The 14119-nt window shown below is 41.3% G+C and overlaps 1 protein-coding gene across 1 annotated transcript in view; it reads right to left on the bottom strand.

Moving 5' to 3' along the window:
* Positions 1-3318: 3318 nt before the first annotated feature.
* Positions 3319-14119, bottom strand: part of GLUD1 (glutamate dehydrogenase 1) — a 34667-nt gene continuing 23866 nt past the window's right edge. Inside the window, exons 6-13 of the mRNA XM_036734819.1 lie at positions 12179-12358; positions 10520-10657; positions 10119-10256; positions 9680-9760; positions 8930-9053; positions 7996-8087; positions 5909-5971; positions 3319-4829 (exon numbers count right to left, since the gene is read on the bottom strand). Coding sequence (XP_036590714.1) covers positions 4710-4829; positions 5909-5971; positions 7996-8087; positions 8930-9053; positions 9680-9760; positions 10119-10256; positions 10520-10657; positions 12179-12358 — 936 coding nt within the window. The 3' untranslated portion in view covers positions 3319-4709. The remainder of the gene's footprint in view (positions 4830-5908; positions 5972-7995; positions 8088-8929; positions 9054-9679; positions 9761-10118; positions 10257-10519; positions 10658-12178; positions 12359-14119) is intronic.

Here is a 14119-nt window from a genome sequence, read left to right as displayed (position 1 = left end):
GGGAGATCACTTTGGTTGATGAGTTGAGGATGGATTGGGATGGGGAAACTTGAAGCAGAGGTAGAAGGCCATTGTAGTAGTCTAGGCATGAGGTGATGAGGGGCAGGTGGCATCATCGGGAGGGAAGAGGATTTGTAGGGAAAATGTGGATGAGAACAATGTGTTCCAATGGCTGCGAAAGCAGCTGAAGCAGGTGCCATGGAGTGCTTAGAGGTTGGTCAGACATAGAAGAGGCCAAGGCCATCTGCTGCACCCTGGGCCATCACCACTTGTCTTGACTTTTGTCCTGCCACTAGACTGTGATGACTCTGGAGGAGAGTGAGGCCGATAACTTTGTGCAACTCTGCTTCACTTAAATCCAATTCATGTGCAAGTGAAGACATCCCCCCGTGATGTCATTGGTCCTCTTAGAAAATGAAGGAAAAACAACTTATCTATAAGCATTGGCAATTGCTCGGATGTGGGGGATGAAAATATGGAGTCAAGGAAGACATCTAGGTTGCGAGCCTGGGTGACTGGAAGGTGTCAGGACAATTGGACTTCCCTTTTGGATTGCTAAGACTATCAAATATCCCCTTTGAATTGGTGGGAAACCTTTTGCTGTCTTTGTTTTGGAGTGTTTCTCAGGTATTTCTCAGCACTGAGGCAATCGGGAGTAGTTGACTTGTATATGATGTGATGAAGGGTATGGGGAACTTTCACACACCCAGTCTGGATGAGGTCAGAGCCCTCAGGGCTCTGAACAGGATATAATTGAGGGGAGCTTAACATTTGACTTTTGGGGCTCACTTATGGAAGGAGTGTTAAGACTCTGGGAAAGCTGTTTTAACTGCCCCCCCCCCCCCCCATGGCTTACTAACCCAGACAGATAGATGTTGGTCCCTGGTAACTATGAATTGTGATTTGAATCAGACAAGATCTGTCTGTTGATGTTTGTAATTTCTGTTTGTATTTGCCCTGAAGTTCAGGGGGCTGATCTTTTCATTCTGAACTAAGTGAATGACATATGTATAAGTCATTCAAACTTCAATTGTTAACCCCTTAAAGTTGCTTTCCTTAAAAAAGCAGATCAAAGAACCTGTGTTAGGAGCCCTTCTGTGTGCTGGTTGTTGGTTTTACACCGCCACAGCCAACTGCTAGCCACAGAAGGATAGAGGCATATCACACCACGATAATATGGAAGGTAGGAAGATGAGCTGCTTTGGACATGTTGTTTGGGATGAAGACAGGACATCCACTTTAAAATGTCCAAAGGACAGTTGGAGATGCTAGACTGGAGGGAGGCAGAAGTTAGGGCTGGACAAATAAACATAAGAATCATGTGTGTAGAAATGATAGTTGAATCTACAGGAGCTGATGAGGACTTGGGTGACTATCCAGTAACTGAGACTGAGGAGTAGTCAGAGAGGTAGGAGAACCAGGAAAGAGCAATACCCTGAAAATCTGGAAAGATTAGAGAATAAAAGAGGTGACTAACAGTGTTAGAGGCTACAAAGAAGTCAAAAAGGATGAGATTTAGAAATGGCAATTGTATTTGGCATTTAGGTCTTAACTTTGAAGGGAGGAATTTGGGCTGAATGAGTCAAATGATGGGCTGGGACATGATTGTTGAGTTTTCTCGAGTTTAGTCTGAAAGGAAGCATACAGGATGACAGCAAGCAGGGATGATTGGATCAAATGATGGGAGAGGACTGTGGGCAGTTGTCCATAGCAGAGAAGCGGCCTGGGAGCCTCAGTCAGGGAGAAAAGGAAGATTAGTGGGGAACTGGATGAGAGAAGGAGCAATCAATTTGAGAAGATAGGATGGAATGGGATCATTTGTATGAGTTGAAGGGTTTGCCTCACCAAGGAGAAAGGCCACCTCATTATGTGAGACAGAAGTGGAGACAATGAAGGCACCTGAGAAATGGGAAATGAAGATGGTAAACAGAATGGAGGCAGGGGGAGCCAAGGACCTTGCTGTAGCAAGGTCTTAATTGGAATTATGTTAATATAAATTTGTTGTACACCCAGTCATCATGGGTTTTGTGAGTTTCTCCTGCTTTCTAGAAGGAAAGGTAACAGATGGTGGGAGTAATCCGAGGCTGGAGTTTGCCAGAGCAAGGTCTTTAATAGGAAAAGGAAGCAAATGACTTGAAAGAAAACAGTGGGACAGTGTACAGTTCAACTTGCTTCGCCAATGGGTCAAGATGGGGAAGGGCCAAGAACATGTAGGGAGTGGTGGCCTGAGAAAAAAATGAGGGGTTGAGGGACTGGAGGTCACAATGGGGACAAAGTACAGAAGGAAAGATGGAATGAAGGCTTATCGTTTTAAAAAAATCTGTAGGAATTTCAGTTTATGAATATAGAAGTGGAACATTTAAGAGTGATGGCAAGAGCTAAGGTATGACCATCTTAGTGTGTAGCTGAGGTGGGGTGGAGGAAGAAGTCATGGGAAATGAGAAAAGTCAAGAAACTATGAGCAAGGCACTGGGCGATATATATGGGTTGAATGAATCTAAGAGGAGGAATGGTACTAGAGGGAGTACTAGAGGTAGCAAAAGCAAGGTAAGGAGTATGATGCCCTCACCACTCTTACTGAATGGAAGGGTATGAGGGAAAGTGTAAACACTGTCATCATGGGGAGTCCCCAGGCTCAGTGAGCACATGTCAAATAAACAAGCATTTATTCACCTCCTGCTAGGTAGGTGTGCCAGGCGCAGCAAAAAGGAAGACAATCCCAAAACAACATTTAAAGGGAGCTGACATGGAAGGGGAGGAGGTAGGGTTTTATGTGTGTGAAGGTATTCAAGCCAAGGCATGGTGGCCTAGTCTGGAGAATGAAGGATGGCTGGAGGTTCCAGGAGGAATTCATTGATGGGAGAATAGACGAAAGGGTGAAGAAGGCAGCAGCTGAAGCACAGCAGCAAGGTAAGAATTCCAGAGAGTAGGGTGGAAAGGCTGGCTAGATCACAAAACAGGATGTTGTGGGGACTGCGAACAGTGTACAATTCACTCCATCATACTCTCCCATCCCAGCAATTCTGAAACCCTGATGGAGTGAATTATGCTAATCATTGAGGAATGAGGTTGGAGAGATTATGGGAGCTAGGGGGGAAGGGAAAGGAAGCAGCTCTGGAGGAAGCAGGGAAGCCCAGGAGGATGAGCCAGTATTGAAAAGGGAACAATGAGGCTAGGGCCTTCTCACAATTACAGGGTTCCAGGTAGGGCCTCACCAAATATTGAGTTGGCTTCAGGGTGAAAATACATCACCGGAATATACTGAAATATACAATTAGATACGAAATTTTTTTAAAAAAGCAGAAAAGAAACAGTAGGTTTGAAAAAGATGAACTTTTAATAACCGCTTTTATCAACCTGTTAAGTCATACAGTTACAAAGTAGTTAGAAAAAAAACCATGAAATTTCTGTGATTTTTTTTCTGTTAAAAATGGGGAAGATGGAGAATTCTTTCACTATATAAATAATATCTGGCACTTCATTGGGACTCTACACAAAAGGCCTTCCCCAAATAACCCCAAAGAAGTGAACTTGTCCAAAACCAAACCAAACCACCGGATCTGATCCAATTTTGTGTCAAGGCCTACTTTGTTAGGCTTGATTATATTCAGAATGTGAGGTCTCTAAATAAAGAGAAAATACAAAGACTTCCAGAGACCAAGTCATTGGCTGATATTTATAGCCGCCAGCTAGGGTCCAAATGACAAGGCCAAAATTGTTTCTGGTAGACTTCATATTTTGAGTCATTTTTCAATGAGGCACCAAAATACCTAGTAATCTGAGATCTGATCAGATCTCAAAGCAAAACAAACCCAAAAACCCCGCCTAATTTTTATTATGATTAAGAGGTTACTAAATTCGCTGGAGTATGTCAGGATTATATTTAGCAAAGTTCAGAATATTTTAAAATGTTAAAGGAAAAACAAGCCCCATTTGTCAGTCAAGTAATAAAGAGGAGGACTTGACTATTATGAACTAGATTTTAGTTCTTGCCGGATAACTGTACACAGCTGATAAACTATAAACGATACTGTTCTTTTCAGGTTATAAAAATACTAGCTTCTTTCATCCACATTTATAGGCATCTCACTGCTTGAGTCAAGGTTAGGTTTGATAAATGATTAAAGGCAATTCTATTACAGCAGCATGGTTTTTTTTTCTTAAAAAGGGAGGAAAACGTTGACCAAAGAGCAACAGTCTGTAATTCCGCAACAAGTCAAATGGAGGTATTTTGCTGATGTAAAGTAACAATCTAACTCCCTGCAGGACGGCCATTCTATCTTCTGACGGTGACATAACGCTAGTCATATAAGGCTCTTTGAGCATTCACCCAAACTGCAGTGATCACAGTGACCACTACCGTGAGCCACTGGATGCTCACCTGCTGCAGTAGATGACTGCTGAGGTGGGGAGGCAGGCTCAAGAGCAAAGCGGCATGCCCATATGAAGAAGGCATTTACTGAGCAGCAAAATACACCAAAAGGCCCTCAATTGAGCGAACTAGTTATCGTTAGACCCGTGAGTCTGAGGTTAAAGAAAAAAAAATTAAAGACTAATTTGGACTGAAACTGGTTGGGAAGTGTCCACTACAGTAAATCATGAGGGAAAAGGTATTTCTGTGGTTACATGTAAACTTGTGATAGGCTGGAAGAGGATGAAGAGGAGGTGGTGAAGAGAGAATGCCATGGGAGCCGGCACTGCTGACTTGCTTATGTGATGGTCAAACCAGCTTCATTATACACTTTGAAGATTTTCTCGATTGCGTTAACATAAGCAGCGGTTCTCAAGTCCAGGCCCAGGTTATACTTCATGGCAGTACGCATAATTTGCTGAAATGTAGAGAGAAAAATATGTCCAAAAAAAGAGGCAACTTGGCCATTTACTCTTAAAAAGCCCACATAATTAGCAAATAAGACATATACCAGCCTGTTGCTATTCAACCCTGATTAGTCTAATGACACAACAGCTTCACAGAATCACAGTCTATATTTATTGAAATAAAAAAAAGTTGTGATTTATCTATGGATATTGTTGTTCAGGTGCATCTAACTCTTCATGATCCATTTAGGGTTTTCTTGGCAAATATACTAGAGTGGTTTTGCCATTTCCTTCTCTAGCTTATGTTACAGATGAGGAAACTGAGGCAGACAGGATTAAGTGACTTGCCCAGGGTCACACAGCTAGTGTCTGACACCAGATTTGAACTCAGGAGAGGATGAGTCTTCCTGACTCCAGGCCCAGCATTCTAGCCCCTATACCATGGAGCTGCCCCATAATGCAAATAACCAAATGATCCTGTAAACATTTTTACCATGTTAAAGGGTTCATGGTAGGCTTTTTAGATATTCTCATTTAGGCCAAAAAGAAAACTAAAAAAAAAAACAACAAAAAACCCCATAAGCAAAAGCCTATGACTCAGGGTAGACAAATGCTCCCATGTCACTCCCTACTCCCAGCCCCCAGAACTGAATGTGACATTCACACATTTAAGACTAATCTGTTTCCTCAGGTTTCAATATTCTTCTATAACCATCAGGTCTTGAAACAGAACCTTGAATTCTCACCATGGAGGATATGGCCAGTTTCTTCATTATCTGGTACATGTGCCCTGGTTCCAGAACAAAATCATTTCAATGCCCAAGATAATTCTTTCCCTTTTGAATGGCACTGACATTTCAGGCTAAGTAGTATAGGGACTAAGGCATAATTTCAAGCATGAGAGTGTTGGGGGTGGGGCATAAAGGCAAGTTTAGAGAGACTCTTCAGTATAATGCTGTAAAATCTGTAGGACTTGTACTGAGTACAGGCTAACAGATATTAAAGTTCTTCCAGAGAAATGCCACTTTTGAGCTCTCTTTGATATGGCTGGCGAAAAACAACAAAAGAGTATTGCTTTCTGCATACATACCCGGGCAGAACGCTCCATCGTATATGCTAACCCGGAGTGTACAATGTCCTTCTCAGATGCTCCCTACAAAGACAGAAAACGTATTTAATAAAACGAATTCTTTTGCTGCCCTTTGTTTCCCCGCTGCCAGCTAAAAATTGCCATGTTCACCTGTAAGTACACTAGAACAATTGTACGGCTCAACCCTTGGTTATGAGTATACATAATTTAAAAACTGCCATAAAAGCATGTTTTTATAATCAAATGAATATTTATAGGGGGAAAACAGGGAGGCAATAGTCATGACTGAAATTTGGTCATTCACAAGTATTTCAGCAAATTCAGTGAGATTTTTCTTTAAACATTTTTGTAATACAGGTTTTTAGAAGAAGGTTCCTCATGCTTGAAGGTCAACTCCACAACTCTCCAAATTATCAACCCCATTATTCCCCCATGGGGAAAACCCCATTATAAAAGAGCTGTGACACATATGTTCTGTCATATTGAAAGACAAATGTCTCTTTAAATAGGGCCATCATTCAAGAGAAGCACATGTAGAATGAATGCATTTCTCACTCCCTGGCATGGAAATTCTATAACAACACACATGGTGATGCTTTACAAATTATGAGGCAGAGTGAGCCGGTCACCAGTCTTGGAGTGATCCTGACCGTGGCTGTGGACAAGTCACTTTGTGCTTTCAGTCTCCAGCCTGTCTACCAAGGGACAGAAAGAGGAGTGGAAGGAGTTCCCCCAATGATAAATCTTATTGGTTTACAAGGTATTTTTGCATTCACCCTCAGATCTTCAGTGACCCTCTATAACTAAATTATGGAGGAAATGTAACTATTAGCCTCAATTCATAGATGAGAGAACTGAGGTTCAAAAGTAGACTTTCTGGATACGTGGTTTGGTGCAAGTAGGAGGAGGACTTGTCCCAAGGCATCATGACAGCTAGTTCAGTGACTCATCTCTGCCACTCAGCCTCTGACTACAAGAGAGGCTATTATTAGGCTAAAGGTCCATTCTATACCATCTTAAAGTCAGACAGTCCAACCACTTTAGGACCTAGGCTGAAATACTTAGGCTAGGGTGGTGGGGGTGGGGGTATAAAGTGATTTGCTATGATCATATAAATAATTAGTGATAATTTTCTTTCTAGAGTTTCCAGTTTAATAATTTTCTCAAATTTTTTTTTTAAATTAGAAAACATCCCTGATAGTAAAGGCACTGCATAGATACATCTCAAGAACCATATGATCAAGATGAAGCACTAGAAGGCAGAACTGCACTCAGATAAGATCAGATCTACCCGTTTGTTTTCTGGAAAAACCTGAGCTATTCTGGTGCAGTGTCACAAGGGAAAATGGTATATTCTGGTCATGGATCTCAATGGTTAAATTTTGGTCACCATTTTATACAGAAAAAAACAATCTTTGACAGTTTAATCATACTATGTGGAAGATAAAAACCTTCCTCTTTTTCATTTGAGAAAAAGGAGACCACTACCAAATGGCACTTTTAATTCCTCAGTTTTAATAGTACACACCAGTGCTATTTGCTATAGAGACTTTCAACTAGATTGAGGTGATAAACTGCAAATATAATTTTTTACTTCAGTAATTAACACGTACAACAGGAAGCAGTGTTGAAAAGTCAATGGAGTTGGCCTCAGAAGCCAGGAAGACCTGGCTGGAAGAGCTCAGTGGCTGTGTTACCCGGGGCAAGTCACTTAACCTCAGTGCTCTAGGCAACTCTCATAATAGAAGGGGCCAAGAAGATGCCAACCTGCACAGGTGGAAGGAGTTCCTTCACCCAAAAGTTTTCTAGATCAATGTCATCACAGGTCCAGTCTCTAACTTAACATATGTGCAAATACCACATACAAGTATTGAGTTAGCAGAACAAAAGTAGGTATTAGATAAGTTTCAGACATATGTATCTAGAGGGCTCACTCCACCTTTAGAACATAATCTAGTAGCAGGTATAACAGAGCTATTATCATCTTAATTAATTTAGAACATAAAACTTCAAATCAATTCCAGTTCACTGGACTGAGTACCAAGAACAATCAATGCATAAAAGATGATCTTGCTAAAGTTACTCACTGATATCCTGTCCTGGAATTCTGCTGTGGGTACAACTGGAATAGCACCACCATGCTTGCCAAATTTTCTTTCTAAACTTTCTTGAACAGACACTGGGGGGGGGGGGGGGGAAAGGAAGTCAAGAATAAATAGGAATAGAGAGAAATGGGAGAAAAATGGACAATGACATAACTAAAAACCAACATAGAAATTCAGAGTTCCTAAACACATGAGGATTATTTTCTGATCGTCTATTGCACTTATTGCAGTGTTAAGAAAGGAGACTTTTAACATTGTCAAAGTTTCTATTCAAATGTGAAGTAAGATAATTGTTTTGTTTCCATAATATCCATTACACCAAGGCTATCTTAGCAAGTGTAGTTTGTTAAAAAGAAAATGCCAAGTGGGAAGGGTCAATGGAAACTGGTGAAAATAAAAATTTTTACCCAAACTTCAGATGTGACAAAGTAACAGGAAATCCCTATTCTTAGAACCACCTTCAGGACCAATGTTGTTCTCCATTGTAGATACACTCAGAAGTTCAAATGGAGATCTAGTCTTAACTTCAGCCTAATGAGAACTCTTCACAATCAACTCTAAAATTTAGCCTGTCAGGGAACTTGGCAGAAGGTGATGTCTAAAAATGAGGAGAGGCCCAAGCCAGAGGCCCAGTTCTAGTCCAAGAACAGCTGGTGCCAATTTATTCTCAAAACCCTTAGGCCATGCCCTTTAAACACAGTTATCCCTCAGGCAGCAGTCTTCTACAGCTGAAAATAGCACGTGTTTAATATCATCTATCCAGTCTTCTTCCTCACTGGTCCAGGTCAGAGTCACAATTTAACTAAAACTAAAATTTCTCCAGCTTTATGAAGAGTTAAGTGTGAAAAGCCTACAGACTATCTCAATTGGTGTTCAAATGACCCTCTAACTGACCCTAAGACTTCTCAGCACTTACTGAGCAGGTGGTAGTTAGAATCCCTTTCATATTTGAATGTCAAACGGCCATAACTGACATGGTTGAGATTTTTCAGCCATTCAAAGTAAGACACTGTCACACCTCCAGCATTCAAGAAGAGATCCTAGGAACAAAAATATATCACAAACGAAACATCAATTCATTTGTGCTTGCAGAACATAGTCATAATGAACATGGATAGATGACAAGAATTCCAAAGCTGAAGGGGATAGATCCATCACCCTTTGTAAATAGGCTTTAAATTTTTGTTAGCGGAATTTCTCTAAAAGTCCCAGTATTCCACCTTACATCCATAAAATCTGACAAAAACTCTGCCAAGCCTTTCTGCTCTAATCAGGTGTAGATGCTTTCCAGCCTTATGGCAGGGACTCTTCTTATCACTGGTTCACTGAAACAATATGGCAGAGAATACAGCTTCTGCCTTACTCACCAGAAAACCACATTCAAGAGCCTTCTCAGAGCCTGGATCTAAGAATGGAAGCAATGGGATTATGTCAGAGCTCCTTCATTTTAGCTGAAGAAACTGAGGAACATGTAACCTAGTTTGACAATCCGTGATGATTTCTAATAACCTTAAGCTAGAGTTTTAAAAGTTAAAAGTTTGTGCTAACCATAACCCTACCAACTTCTCACACAGATCCTCCTGCTCTTTGTAGATGTGACAATCCCCACTACTTGCGAACTTGTGAAAGTGCTAGAATCTACAAGGAGATGATGGTGACAACTTACAGGCACAACCAGAATATTCCTCTCCAGGAAAATCTTGTCGGCCTCTGGGGTTGTGGGTCCATTGGCACCTTCAGCAATGATCTAAAAGAGAGTCATGGGGCAACCGTCAAACAAACACATTCTACCAACGGGGGAGCTTTACTCAAAGGAAAGGAGTAGGAGGTTAATATGGGATTCTTTCCTTTAAAGAAATTATAATTCATCTTTTGTTTTTGGGTCACCTTTTGAAGTTATGAACTTACAAATACACCCCTTCCTGTGCCAATCGAGAGCTATCCTTTAAAGCAGGGGAAAAAGCAGCTTAACCGAATGAACCAGACATCAAGTGACCCTGACGGTAGAAGGCAATATTCCACCTACAATTCCCTACTGCTGAAAAAATGGGCTGGGTTGGGGGTCAGGGTGGGATACAACTGCACCTTTCTATGGAGAATCTCACCTTTGCTTTGACTTTGGGTGCATTGGCCTTAGTCAACTGTTTCTCACTGGCAGCAGGGATGAGGATGTCACATTCTGCTTCCAAAATGCTTCCTTCAAAGGGCTTTGCCTTGGGGAAGCCAATAATTTTTCCATGTTGCTGTGGATGAAAAACAGGATTAACAGCTGCATTAGAATTCTACCATGCCATAATTAACTTAAAGGACCACCACTAACCCCCAATAACAAAAGAATGATTCTATATGCAATGATAAATGTCTGCGCCTTTCTTTATAAGTAGTCAGCACCTGTAAAGGATATTATAAGTAAAACTAATTCCTGTAAAAGTAACCACAGCAAATGTACATAGAGACAGGAAAATCTTTCAGAGACTTTATAGACCATTCCCAAGGGTTGACATACCAATTTATAATCCTCTAGTTCCTTGGGGTCGATGCCATCTGGATTCCATATGCTGCCCTCATGTTCAGCAACACCAACACATTTAGCACCAAAACGATGTAAATATCTCATTGAATGAAGGCCCACATTACCAAATCCCTGTGAAGAAAGAACAGATCATGACACACCCATACAAACATGCACAGACATTTATGCAGCACTTGCCTTAGAATGAACTTTTAGATAAGAGAGAAAACCATTTAATCACCTGCCCAGAGTCACAGAGTCAGTTTGCATCATAGCTGAGATCTGATGACGACTCTTTCAACTCATAGCCCCGTTGTATGTTCACATAATACCGTAACGCAAACTCACTCCTAACTGGAGAGCTTATTTTGCCAAAATACACCCTCTTTTCGAAAGCATGTCTCAATGACATTGCCAATAACTACAACAACATAGGATTTGGCTCCTGCCTAAAAGACCAGTTGGGGTCTTTGGAATATTAGGGAAGATTTAGGCATTCCCTCTTGGCCAGCAAAGAAACCCATGCCTTCTGAGAACAGTCTCACCTGCTCGTTATTCAGATGAGAATACTGGTGAAAGGATTGTCCCAAGGTCATACACAAAGTGCATGACTGAGTCAGAAATCCAGCCCAGGTGTTCTCACTTCAAATCCACTGCTCTTCCCCCCAAATAACAAGGATTTTTAGCTCCTCTGATCCTCACAACTATCACAGATAGAAAAGATAAAAAGTCTTCCTCATGACTTGCATAAACTAAGCTGTAGGCCAAAATCAAGTAAAATCTACACACACATACATGAAGTTGGAGGAGGGAGAAAAGAGAAGGAAGGGTAAAATCTTTCTAGTTCCAAAGTTTAAAAGAGGTGATTAAAATGCACCATTCTAAGGAATATGTGGCCCCTGCTAGTCTGAGCACCTCTGAGAAGAGGCCAGAAGCCCCTTTGAGGGGGCTCCAGAGCAGCCCCTGTAAAAGCTCACTTCACCATAATGACACCATGTATTCATTCCAAATAATCAAGTTAATAATGTGTGCTTCCTCTAACTGAGAATGGGAGGTGGTGCACATTTTTTTGCTTATTACATAACCAAGAAGACAACGTGTAATTATTAGGCTGTATTATCCTCATTATTCCAGATATAACAATTATTCCCTGGCTGAATAAAGGGTAACAACAGTTATGATTATGTCCCTGATGCTCCAATAAACTTAAGATATTTACCACTATTTTATAATGAATTATTTCTCATTTGCTCAATCTCATCATTTAGTAAACCTTTTAGACTCTTGCTTAAAAGGTGCTTATTATTTCTGGGTACAAAGTTTGGGCTGAGGCATAGGTTAGAGAAGATTCGTGGAACTCGTGGAACGTTCCACAAATAGCAAAGACATCTAAACCAGTCCTTACCGCTGAAGGAACTGGGTCCCTCAGTTCATATTGAAAAGGTGCACACCTAGCACTAGGATCATTGGCTTTATAAAAACTATTATAGTACATCCAAAAAACCTTCTCTCTCATCCCAGTTGAATTGTTTCATATGGCAAAATTTTGCAGTACGGTCTACTTTGCATGAAAAGTAAAATTTCTGAAACCAGTCTGAAACAAATATTTCCAATGTTCATTTAACTAACTTTAAGAGAAAGAAAAATGATTACCTGAACAACAAATGTTTTATCTCCGAATCCTGGAGTCATCCCCAAGAGGCCCATGTAAGAAGCCTCGTTGATGAAATTTTCAATTCCGTGGAAGACGCCACGACCAGTGGCGGAGATGCGCCCGTGGATACCGCCTTGACTGATGGGCTTACCAGTGACACAGGCATGCGCATTAATGTCCTATGAGAAAACTAAGACTTAATTGAACAAGCATTTCTTAATGCACCAAGTGCTGGGAATACAAAGACAACTGAAACAGTTCTTACCCTCAAGGGAGATCTGGGAGTCAACTGCCTAGAAGTAAGTGAACTCGTGGAAGTTATGAGGCCCCTGAAACAGTGGAAATAAAAAAGGGGCCCCAAGGACAGAGCTTTGGGGATACACCCACAGTGAAGAGTGTGACATGGATGATTCATAAGGGAGATTGGGACTGGTAAGAACGGGAAAATCAATTTCAGTTCAGTAGTAGGTGTTGGAAGTCAGAGCTAAAGGAGCTGGGAAGTGAGCAAGGAGAGGAAATGAAGGTAATGAGGAGGTAGAATTATTGTTGTGGGTTTTTGGGAAGTATTGGGAAAGAAGATAGCTTGAAGGGATGTTATGGTCAAGGGAAGGTTTTTCAAGGAGGGCATGCTTATAGGCAGCATGGGAGGCAGCAGGAGACAAGGACAGACTGAAGACTAACAGAGGGGCTGATTGTAGGGGAAATCTGCTATAGGAGATGGTATCAAGGGTATAAGTAGAAGAGTTGACCTTGGAAGGAGAAAGGAAAAAGGAAAAGGAGACAAAATCAAGGGGGTTTGAGGTAAAGAACCGGGGAGAAAGTGGAGCTCATAATGGAGCTATTTTCTCAGTAAAGTGGAAATCAACATCTTCTGCTAAGAGAGTAGAAGAAAGGGTGGTGGGAGAGGCTTCAAGAGAAAAGCGGGTAATCACTGTGGGCAGTGCAGCAGGAAGAAGTAAAAAAGCATATTTGTTACAGTGAGTATACATAGTTGAGATCAAGTAATATAGATGTGTATTTGATTCAGTATGGTTTGGTGACATCCTCTAGCTCTGTTGCCTGTGAGCAAAGGTGGAGGAAGTAGATGGTGGGAACAAGCCAGGATTGGGGCTGAGGAGACTGAGCAACTAGAAAGTCTGAGTACTTGAGGAAACACCAACTGACACCTCTAGTCTAAGGGCAGAGGTGATAGGAGCTGAGTAGACACATCCTTAAGAAAGGAGAGATAGTGAGTCAGGCGTCACTCTATCATACATGGTATGATATTAGGGTCAAAGCACTCTCAGGCACACATATGGTACCCAAATGGAACAACAGTTCTACTTAAGGCAGATCTAAAACAGATCCTACAATTGATAATATGGATACATGAAAAACTATAACTATGGAAAGAGATAAAAGGCAAAGAATTAAGGCAAGTTCTTTGGCTGCTCCTGGAGGAGCAGAAAAGGCCCGTTTGACCAGACTCAGCTGCTAAAAACAAAGCAGAGGAAAAGCAGCAAGAAAAAGTGGTTCTGGAGGAAGGGAAGAGGGGGCAGGTGAGGAAGAATGAGTAAATCTTGCTCTCATTGGATTTGACCTGAGGAGGGAATACCATACACACTCAGTTGGGTATCTTAACCCACAGGAAAGGAGGAGGAAGATGATAAAAAAAGGGGGGATGACAGAAGGGAGGGCAGCTAGGGGGAGGAGGTAATTAAAAACACTTTCAAAAAGGGACAGGGTCAAGGGAGAAAATTCAATAAAGGGGGATAGGTTAGGAAGGAGTGAAACATAGTTAATCTTTCACAACATGAGTATTGTGGAAGGGTTTTACATAATGATACATATGTGGCCTATGTTGAATTGCTTGCCTTCTCAGGGGAGAATATGGAACTCAAACTTTTAAAAACAGACGTTCAAAAACAAACAAAAAAAAATTTTTGCATGCAACTAGAAAA

Source organism: Trichosurus vulpecula, chromosome 8 (genome assembly GCF_011100635.1).
Source record: "Trichosurus vulpecula isolate mTriVul1 chromosome 8, mTriVul1.pri, whole genome shotgun sequence".
In the NCBI taxonomy this organism is placed as follows: Eukaryota; Metazoa; Chordata; class Mammalia; order Diprotodontia; family Phalangeridae; genus Trichosurus; species Trichosurus vulpecula.
The sequence above is the reverse complement of the archived record's forward strand: the minus strand, read 5'-3'. Positions and strand labels throughout refer to the sequence as shown.